General features: G+C 33.7%; 1 protein-coding gene across 1 annotated transcript; it reads left to right on the forward strand.

Moving 5' to 3' along the window:
* The first annotated feature begins 2418 nt into the window (after positions 1–2418).
* On the forward strand, positions 2419–10410 carry LOC106780719 (CBS domain-containing protein CBSCBSPB3). Its single transcript, XM_014669034.2, has 13 exons — positions 2419–2924; positions 3004–3136; positions 4211–4381; positions 5556–5634; positions 5740–5853; positions 6031–6097; positions 6252–6357; positions 6431–6489; positions 6783–6889; positions 9416–9546; positions 9687–9769; positions 9864–9953; positions 10064–10410. The coding sequence occupies exons 1-13, from the start codon at positions 2646–2648 to the stop codon at positions 10235–10237; spliced, it is 1593 nt and encodes a 530-aa protein (XP_014524520.1). The 5' UTR covers positions 2419–2645; the 3' UTR covers positions 10238–10410.
* The last annotated feature ends 1156 nt before the right edge of the window (positions 10411–11566 follow it).

Below are 11566 nucleotides of genomic sequence, written 5' to 3' on the forward strand. Positions count from 1 at the left end.
CCCCACGTTACCATAGGTGGTTCCTTCAGTACAACAAGATGTCCAAAACGAGAATATAGCTTGCGTAATCGATTACAAGCCTCTTGTAAACGATTACAAGAGTGTTTTATGTAGCAGATTTCACTGAACTTTACCAAGGTTCATGTCATGACCTTGGGTGGACCCCTTTTACATCATGGGGTTTCCCAAGCATCACATCCAACCCTACACTCACACTTATACCAAAAACCAAGTTGTCTTCAAAAACACCCAAAATCTCTTGTGGTCCCCCACGTTACCACAGGTGGTTCCTTTAGTGCAACAGGATGTCCAAAACAGAAAAAAGGCTCGCGTAAACGATTGCCAACCTCTTGTAAACGATTACAAGGGTCTTTTTTGCTGCACAGATTGCAGTACTTGGCCTTAAATGCTATGGAACTTTCATACATTGCACATAACAAAAACTTGGACATCAATCAACAATCATTTCTACATTGCACATAAGCAATCTTGAAATCAATCATCTTATTGCAATAACAATTTATACAATGTCTTCAAAAATATAAAACAATCTTATTCCAATAAGAAGTTGTACAATGTCTTCATATATATAAAACGAAAAGTACACTGACTTCATATAAAAAGTACACTGTCATGACAACTATCCTATCAAAACAAACTAAACTACACTACATTTTTACACTGGACAACTATCCTACAACAATCCATAGACCTCTAGCGCATCCAGTAGTCTTATGTTCTCATCGTCCAGGATCCATTCACGTACATATCGCTTTCTGATTGCAAGCAATTCTTCCTGAAATGAAAATATTGTACTTGTCATATCAACCAAATCATCAAAAAATAATGAAAATATTGTACTTGTCATATTCTCCTAATCAAAAAATAATGAAAAGATTGTTATACTAACAAAAAAAATGCAACTAAATAAAAGACCAAAACTTTAACTTACCTTTGGGATTTCGGAAGCCATTGCAACTGCACAAAAAATGAAAACACGAAAGAGACCAAAAAATCAATGGTGGCTTAGGGTTCACAAAACACAAAATGAATAAATAACGCCAAAGAGAACAATGCGAGAAGGGGACGAAATGATACAGAAAGAGAACCCACATAATGCGAGAAGGGGACGAAATGACAAAACACACACACAACGCCAAAGCCACCCAAAAAGGGAATAGAGGAAATAGAGCTTACCTTGCGAAAGATAGTTTTTTTGGGGTTGAGATGAGATGAACGGTACAACAGAGAAATCAAAGGATTGAAGAGATGAAACAACCGGGAATGGAAAGAGTGATGGGAGACAAGAAGCTTCAGAAATAAAGTGAAAGAGAAGAAAAAGGAACTGCCAAACGAAATTTCATATCTTCAGAATTCTTATTCTACCCTCGTCAGTTTTTAAAAAACCCATTTTCATTTAAAAGAAAAAAGCCAATAGAAATTTGACACCTGGCCGGTGTGAAATTTGTGTCAAATAAAGGTGTTAAAGAAACATTTTCGATAGAAAAATAGTGATACTTACCTCCCACATCGCACCTCACTCTCGCAAATGGCAACATTTCACCGGAGACCCCACACCACTACAACACATATAACCTGCACATGCATGCGTCTCAACAAAGGGAAAGGTTCAAATAAAATACAAAGAATGAAATTAAAAAAAATGATGAGGTACAAGAAGAAATTGATGAGTGCAGAAAGCAATTGCTCCCATATAAACAACCAATATATTGAAATAAAATTATTAACACCTTTTACCTTAATTGAATCATCTCTATTAGCAAAAAACTTCTTATTAATCCAAATAAACTTTCATAATCAAACCTTACATGGGCACTACTTCTTTAAAAAAAACCACTAGAAAAATTCTTGATAAAAAAAAGTCTGTTGTAACAAAAATGAAGAATTTAATCTAAAAACACTAAAATGGCAAAAGTATTCTTTAAACTTACAGAAAGATAGAGAATATAAGTTTGTGTGGGGGTAAACTTTTAAATAAAATAAAAAATAAATATTTATTCTTAGTATTTTTCAATAATAGATAATTGTCTTTAATGAAAATTTGAAGGAGTTTTCATCGACATGGGATGAAAATAATAATAATTAATTCTATTGTAATTTAATCTGGCTTTATAACACAGTTCTCAACCAATTTAAAACCGAATAGATTTTAATATCGTGTACAATATATATATAGATAATTTAAAAATGAATGCACGTAACTAATATTTCATGGTCCTAAAATTTCAATCGCTGTCCCTTCCTTGGAGGCAAGAGAAGTTTTTATGTGAAATGTCTCCATGGAATTTCGAAGAGCGTGTAGTTAATATTTTGTTTTAAAACGTTGATATTTAAGAAGTTGCAATGGTGAGGATAAGAAGATTAAAATTGTAAAAAATAATATGAAAATCAGGATTAAAATAAAAGCGACCACAGCATTTAGCATCGATTATGATTGGTTTGTAAAAGGCGGAAAAGAGTAGGAAGATGTGAGTGGTGGGAAAAAAGAAAAGAAAGGAAATAAAAATTATCTTAATGTGCAGGTGAGGGAAGAGAGAGGGCCCGCAGAACCCTAACCTATGTGTCGTGATAAAGATTGATAAAGCTTCATAAAAACACAAAAAAATAAGCGCCAAATCTGATTCATGCAAACACCACCACACACCATGAGCACCCCTAACCAGTCTTCCAGGAAGCCCAAGCGCCCTCACAAAAAGTCCCTCTCCCTCCCCGCCCGTAACGGAGTCACCGCTCCGGATGATGGCGGAGAAAGGACCGTTAGGAATCTCCGTTTGTCCAAGGCCCTCACCATCCCTGACGGAACCACCGTCTCCGATGCCTGCAGACGCATGGCCGCTCGACGCATCGACGCCGTTTTGCTCACCGATTCCAATGCTCTGCTTTCCGGAATTATCACTGACAAGGTTACCATACAATTTCACGCCATTCTTTTTGCTCTAAATGTTCTTTTCTCTTGTTCACGTTCCTGCGTGTCGTTTTCAGGACGTTGCCATTAGAGTCGTCGCCGAGGGGATGAAACCGGAGGAGACAACGGTGTCCAAGGTCATGACGCGGAATCCCGTCTTCGTGACGTCTGATACCCTTGCCATTGAAGCGCTTCAGAAGATGATTCAGGGTTAGCTTCGTAAATTTCCTCTGTCAATCTCGAACTACTAGTTAAATATTTTAAATATTTTGAAGCATTTTTCACAGATATTCCAGTTTCATTCTGGGTTTTTTTTTTTCTTCGCAGAGGATGATCGTTGTTGAACGTTATGTTAGTTAAGGGATATTAGTTTTTATTTACGTTACATAATCGTAGCTTGTGGGACCCTGTGTATATAAACATGTCTGCTCCATTCTAAAGTTAATTGAATTTGGAGGAAAGCACTTTCAGAGCTAGATATGGAAACGTTACATCACGTGACACATATTAGAGTTGGGCCATAACTTTATTGCCTTTTACTACTGCCTCCATTTTATCGTGAGAACTATTAACTAATTCTGAAAGATTAAGAAAATTATTAATTTAATTAATAGTATTGATCATTTTTTAAATTCATTTTTTATGACAACATTTAGTTGTTGCAGATACTGTTGTCTAATTAGTTTTAGAGTTATCTGTATATTAGGAATTTCGTTAAGTTATTGCGCTTATTTCCGATTGGAGAACAGTGTTAACGGAGTATCATAAATATTGCATCTATATTTTCTTTTTTCCTTTTTTATATAATGCGCAACGCTAGTGAAACACTTGAAACTAATGTATTTCTTCTATTACTCATTGAGTTAAAAGTCAGGTTAATTTTGTAAAAAAATAATGAAGTTAAAAGATGGTGTTAAGATATTTTAGATTGATTCTCAGCAAAAGTACCCAGCACTCTTTTACTAAATGTTTCATTTTTTGTTTATTTGTCCTTCTTAAGTGATTCCTCAATTTTTTTTTTTGGCGCTGAATGGCTTTAAACATTGTTATCTTGTAATCATGGTCACCGTGTGTTGTCCTTGTAGAGTTTTTGTTGCTCTGTTTTTTGTTTTGTTTTATTTTTGCCCGTTACGTTTTCTTCTTTAACTAGTTGATTATGCTAGAATCAGGCAAGTAATTTTAATAGATTCTCTCTGTGTATATATATCTAGTTTAATGGACTCATACACTGGCTAGAAAGTATTTGATTAAGCGAGAAATATAATTTGACTTTTCTTCCGATAGGTAAATTCAGACACCTCCCAGTTGTGGAAAATGGTGAAGTCATTGCCATGCTGGATATCACCAAGTGTCTTTACGATGCCATATCTAGGGTGGAAAAAGCTACTCAACAAGGGAGTGCCGTTGCTGCAGCAGTTGAGGGGGTGGAACTCCGACTGGCTGGTCAATTGTCTGGTTTGTTAACTGTTGTACTTTTACATACATTTTTATTTATGATGCTTCATGCTTTTACATAAACTCGAGTTGCTTTTCATTGCCTCTCGTACATCTATATTAATCTTTAAAGTAATGATAATTTGACACACCTCCACTCATTTAATATGATTTTTATAATAAGAAAATAAAAAATAATGTATCAAACGAGAATGAGTGTAGACATGTGTCAGAATATTTTCTCTAATCTTTATTACATGGTCGAACATAAGTTTAAATTTTAAGATAAAATATGTTTTGGTCCTCTAAAATTTTGAATTTAATTTTAATCCTTGTAAACTTTTTGTTTTAGTCCCTTTAATTTTGAAATGCACCACCACTTTTAGTTTTTTCAATGGCTTAGATAATGTTTTGTTGAGAGACAAAAAGTGGTTTAGATTACATTTAAGAATCTAAAGTGGGCATTTCAAAATTAGAATCACAAAATCTCGACAAAATGATTTAGTGAACTAAAACTGAATTTTAGATATTTTAGAGGAATCAAAATATATTTTATGCTGGCTTACTCTTAAACTGACTTGGCTGTCAAAAAGAAGTTAAAGCATTGTTGTCTCTCTGGCATAAAATAAGGCACAAAGGAACTGGCAATACGAAAAAAGTTTGGAACATTTTCTCTTTTATCTTATTTTTCTTTTTATGAGGTTCTATTATTCGCCTTCACCCCCCTTCCTACTTTACCCTCATTTTTTTTTTGCAATAGTTTTTTTTTGTTTCTTAAAATGCCCAGAGTGGTCAGTGTGAAAAACCTATTAGTTAATGACTCGTGTAGTTATTTGTTACTAAAACGAAAATATAGTTGTCGTCAGAGATACTATTTTTGCCCGTAATTCCTCCACTGTATTTAAAAAATTTCGAATATTTTTATGGATCAAGTGTAGGAATTGTTTGTTTATGCATATATACTTCAATGGCATACTTCAGATGTTAATTTGGAAGGTATACTCTGTGATGTTTGGGAAAGGTTGGTAAGTGGAAGACAAGATACTATCAAGAAAGAGACATTAAAACTTGCGAGTTCTGCTATCTAAATTCTTGGGCAGCTCACAGTAATATTTGGGAGTGTTGAAAATTGCTATGTATTCTCTTTGTTTTAATGATGCTAATTTTCTGTTTCAATTCTCAATGTTTTTGTCAGTTCCAAATACTTTTATTGAAACATTGAGGGAGCGCGTGTTCAAACCTTCCCTGACAACTATAGTTGGCGAAAATACAAAGTAATTTCACATCATATTTTCTTGTTCTTTTACATGTTGCCAAGTGACTCTTTTATAATTAGATATGATAGTTTTACAACATTCTGTAGCTTTATGTGTTTCTAGGGTTGCTATTGCATCAGTATCAGATTCGGTCTATGTAGCAGCAAAAAGGATGCGGGAGTTGCAAGTAAATTCAGCTGTGATTGTGATGGAAAATAAGATTCATGGGATACTTACGTACAATCTTTTTCCTTAGGCTTTTGTCTCTCTCCTCTTATAAATACATGATAGCAAATAACATTCGCACCTGCACCTTGTTTATAAAAAGCAATGTTCTTGATTGACATTTACCAAATGGACATTGGAAAATTTTGTTTTATGCACAGTATATTGTCCTGTGAATCCGTTTTGCAGTTCAAAAGACATCCTTCTGCGGGTCGTGGCTCAAAATCTTTCTCCTGAGGAGACTCCTGTGGAAAAGGTTGTTATTATTTTATATTCTTAAGTAACTATACTGGAAAGTGGTTTATTCTGAGATATCGTTTCATCTGCCTGGTGCTTATATTTGCTAGGTATTCTGAAATAATTTTGATTTTCTTCTTTATTCTTTCACTTTGTTACTTATTTTTTGTTAGGTGATGTCTCCAAACCCAGAATATGCATCTCCAGAAACAACAATTTTGGACGCACTGCATATGATGCATAATGGAAAGTACTTACATATTCCTGTGGTGGACAAAGGTTAGCTTTGCCTTAATTGCGTACGTACTTCCTAATGTAATTGTGCTAAGTATTATTTATTTTTCACTTGCAGATGGAATTGTTACTGCTTGTTTGGATGTTTTGCAGATAACTCATGCTGCAATTTCTCTGGTAAATTTCATGTTTGAGTCTCAAAATACATGATAAACTAAGCCTTTTAATGGATATTTTGAAGAAAAATATTCAGGTTATCCAGTGTGTTGTGTGTCTGGGACTCTGTTTCGGTTGATAACTGATGCTGCATAATAATGATTTTTATAATAATTGGACCATTACTAATATTGAACAAAAAATAATATAATCTTCATTCTTGAATATTATGAATTAAGAAGCATGTACATTACTAACATTTGGTACTATTAAAAGGATTATGGTGTCCTGTTTATAAGTTGTGTACTTTGTAGGTTGAAAGTAGTCCCGGTGCATCTAATGATGCGTCAAACACAGTTATGCAAAAATTTTGGGACTCAGCATTTTCTCTAGAGCCGCCTGAAGATTTTGACACCCATAGGTAGGTACCTTGTTAAATGTATTCTGTTTTCTATGTGTTTGTTGAGCTGTTTTTTTGGTCGCACAAAAACACATGAAACAAAAACACATGAAATCTTAGTCCCTACTAATGAAAATATCTTAGTCCCTACTAATGAAAATATAGGACTGACCAGAAAATCAATCGAAGGACTTGACAAAAATTAAGTTTAGGATGTAGAGTTTAGTCTGATTTTATTTATTAACTAACAAATTAATGCAAGGTGGGGACATTTAAAAGAATGAAACTAAAAAGGAAAAATCTAAACTAAATCTCTTTGAAGAAAGAAAGAAAATAAAGTAAAAGAAAAGAAAAAGAAATAGAAATCTAACTAATAGGAAATGAACCTAAAATGTACAACGAGATGTGATATGAAACCGAACAAAACAGTTAGAAATAGACAAAAACAGAACCTATTTAATATCTCTACAAAGTAAAATTCATTACTCAAAAAATACAAATTCAAATGAAAAGCCAATATGAAATCAATAGCCGAACTAATTCAAAGCATATTCAACAAACATAAAAGCTAAGAAACCTAAATGCTAAATGATCATGAACCTATATGAAATACTAAAATGAAATAATGGGTCTAACCTGGAAAGTGAAAGAATAATGCAGTGAAATAAAAGCTTAAAGTGAAATGAACCATGAGTAAAGTACCCAAAATCTAAAAAAGATTAAAACTAAAATCCAATCTTTAGAACTCTCAAACAGAAATGATCAATTCTAAAACATTTGGCAAAGGAAGAAATTTTTATGGATGAAGAATCACTCAATCAGAATCTAAAATTTGGAAATAAAAGAAATTCAACTAAAACTAAAATCATTCTAACAGAAACACCTACAAATATTACTCAAACAATGAATCATTGATTAAACTCACGAATTAGAATCAAAATTGCAGAGATTAGTGCACAAAAGTGTTCATTTACAACTCAGGAAGACGTCCTGTAAATTTATAACCACTGTGGGGTTTTTAAGTCCCAATTTAGAACTTAAAATGTGTAAAATTCTATTCAATGCACCAAACCGCAGCAAGTTCAACTCTGGTTCAAGTTTGTAACCAATATCAGAAGCACATTCCTATCCTAAATGCAATTAAAAGTTACACCTAATCTTTAATGCACCTTTAAATTCCTAATAAAAACAATTGGCAGAAGCAAATCATCATTCTCTACTTGAATTTCCACAAACAATCTGGAATCCAAAAGAACTAACTAAGCTACTTGCAATCAATTAAAAAAACCTAATTAAAAATTACCTAAACAGAATTGCCATCACATGAACTCAAAAAATATACCTAAAATTGGGTAAAACTTAATACTGAAACATAAAAGCAACATATGCATGAAAAATAGAATAAACAATTAGAATCTAAACGCTGAAACATAACAATACCAAATCAGAAACTGTAAAATGCACCAATCAATTGTCCAGAGGCATCAGAATTCAACACAAGCTTCAACTATCACTATCAAAGCAAATAACAACCTAAAGTTACAACTAAATCAATAGAAAGCATGAAAACTGCCTTAACTACAAGGTAAAACCACAATAGCAATAAAAAAATAGAACCATGGCAACGGAACTGAAATTTATTAAAAGGAAAATGGAAATTAAACCAATAGAATGAAACCGAGACAACCACCCTACGAAGAACGCGTAAAAACCCTAGGAAAACCAAATCTCTCGAACACACACCTGTACAAAGTCGGTCGTGTCTCTCGTCCAAAAACCCCCTACGCTACGTATTGTCTATTTACATACCCCTTTATATAGGGGTCTGAATCAGAGAAAAAGAAAATAAAGGAAAAGAACCTTCTTCGCTTTTTCTTCTCATCCGATAGTGTCTCTTCTTCACTTTGCTTCCAGCTCCTCTCTGGACCCTTCGATCAACTCCACCTCACCGCCGATTAGAGCTTCCCAGATCTATTCATCTTCGTTCTCCTCTGGGCAGCGACACACGAGCCATGGCTCTTCTCTTCCTCGCGTTTTCTCCCGCACAAACCCTAGTTCGAGGGAGTGCTCTTTTGCCAAATGACTTGTGTGCGAATGAACCCCTCAAGCAAAGGCAGTTTCAGCCTACCAAAACGACGTATTTCCACTTAACTTCAGCCCAGATTCCATTCAGCCAATGGCCCAATGTGCATCTGTGGACTTTTCAGCCGAATTGACCAGAGACTAACCTATAAAAAGAGAAAAATGGAAGAAGGTTTAAACAGAAAAAAAAAAAAGGTTATATAAACAAAACTATAAAAAATATTTTTATTTTGAAATTAAAAAAAAAGAGAGACTAAAAAACTATTTATTTAAAAACATTATTCATCATCTAAAAAGCATTATTTTTACAAAACTCTAAAATTAAAATAAAAACTCTAAACTATCTTAATTCTAGAAAATTAAAAACTAAAAGAAACTAAAATTATAATACAGAAAAATAAGAAAAATTGGGGAGTTATCAATTTTGTTTTGTTCTGTAATTAAGCATACAATGTCTGATTGCAGTGAAAACTCTGCACTGGTGACTTTGGACGGGGCAGATACGACAAAGTCTACATATCAGTCTGTAGGTTTTGGAAATTCATTTGCTTTTAAATTTGAGCATCCCAATGGCAATGTGCGTCGATTCTACTGTGGTAAGTGACATCTTGGGGAAAGCTTAGCGTGAACTTTAATTTACTGGCCTGCGTTTTGCTGTCGCTGTGGACTTCCTGACCATAAGTCTGGATTTATAATATTTAGAAGTTGCAAGTATTTGCTGCTGTCTTTTTTATAGGTGCTGAACATGTAGACGAGCTTGTATCTGCTGTCATGCAAATAATTGGGGATTTTAATGACGGAGAACGCCCTAAAATTCTGGTATGTTTTATTCTAAGATTAGTTTAGTCTGCCTTTTGGTCATACTAAATGTAAATATTATGATATGGTGTCGGGTTTTACTTTTTTCTTCTAGTATAAGGATGATGAAGGTGATGATATTATTCTTGAGACTGATAACGATCTTGCGGCTGCTGTCAGCTATGCTAGGTCTGCAGGACTGAAGGTGAAGTTGTCTTCTTTTGTTTGTCTTTTCATTTGACAATGTGGCCTTTCCATGGATCTGTTGTAATGTCTTAGATGCATGCTTACACTAAGCGTCTTTTTTTATTTCAGGCATTAAAATTGGATTTGGTGTTTGCCACTTCGACCAAAACAACAAAAGTACCATCTGATACAGCGAGTATACAGAAAACCAGTACATTGACTCTCCGTTCTGGAATTTTTGCGGGTGTTATTGTTCTTGCGAGCGTTAGCGTATTGGTGTACTTAAAGCGCTCTAAACAGTAATAGATTTGCTAGCTTGAAAGCAAACATGCTATATTCTTATTCTAATTATTTCCAGAGGACACGGAATAGGTGTATATGATGTGGAGGTTTTCTAATCACCTCTTTTTATCTTTTTCTTGTTTGGGTCACTAATGTATTTATAACTTATGATATAGTCGTAATTTTAAGTGTTACATTCTTCTGTGTTAAGGTACTCTCAATTCTTTATACATCGAATTTTCATCACCCACACGGTGTTCTATTATCAGCTTTAGATCATCGTCAAAGTCAAGCCATTTGAACCGGGAAACGGTTTATGTTTCTGAACTGGAAACATTGTTCAGATCATATACTTTTGGCTACAATATAGAACATCTACCTAGCTAGTGATATGGGGAAAAAAGCACTTTTAACTGTTTTCTAAACAGTGCTGGATATGACCTTAACTTGACCCGTAGCTTTCTATATTCTTAAAAGTGGGTAATATTTGCGTCTTATGTCTGTTAATAGTTTGATTGTAATTAAATTGATAATAATTAAATAATGTTATTTTAACTTTGAAGCATAAAATGTTAAGTAAAATTAAATGAAAATAATATAATATTTAAAGTCATAATATTAAAATTAAATTTTATATATAAATTTCAAATACTTGATTCATAACTGCTGAAATACAATTTTTAAAATTAACATGAAATTATAATAAACGTGACAACTCAGTAATCATCTATTAAGCAGGTACACAAACAAAATAAATATAATCAATATAATATTTTATTGTCACAATTTTTGGTTAAATCCATACCAATTAATATTTTTTTTAGTCAAGAAACTGATTCCAGCAGATTGTTGATGATTTTGTCCAGTCTTCCTGGTTTTAGACTGATTCTTTGCATGACCTTTTTTTGGATTCATATCTATGAAAGATCTAGCACGAAGGCACCCGACATCTTATTTGAGAGCCATATTATCGATGAAAATGAAATAAGGTTATTTTGCCTTGAGATCAATGCTCAATTGTATTACACTTTCTGCAGCTTACGTTCCACAGTAGCAGGTTCTTTTAACCCTTTGGGTGACAGGTATAGTAATGATGAAGACGAAACTATGTTGTATCTTAAACGTGATTGTGCTAATTCAAATAAAGTATGGATAGAAATCAGGATTTATACTCAACAGAACTGGAGTTGTCAACAAATATAAAAAGTTCAGATGGCACTATCTTTGCAGTGGCTTGATGGGTCATTTGGAAGCAAGAAATGCAATCTGACTCTCCGTAAACAGACCAAGGTGGCGCGGAATCACTCATCACAGACCATGCTTATTTCATACGGAAACCCAGGGTAAAGC

Source organism: Vigna radiata, unplaced genomic scaffold, assembly GCF_000741045.1.
Source record: "Vigna radiata var. radiata cultivar VC1973A unplaced genomic scaffold, Vradiata_ver6 scaffold_51, whole genome shotgun sequence".
In the NCBI taxonomy this organism is placed as follows: domain Eukaryota; kingdom Viridiplantae; phylum Streptophyta; class Magnoliopsida; order Fabales; family Fabaceae; genus Vigna; species Vigna radiata.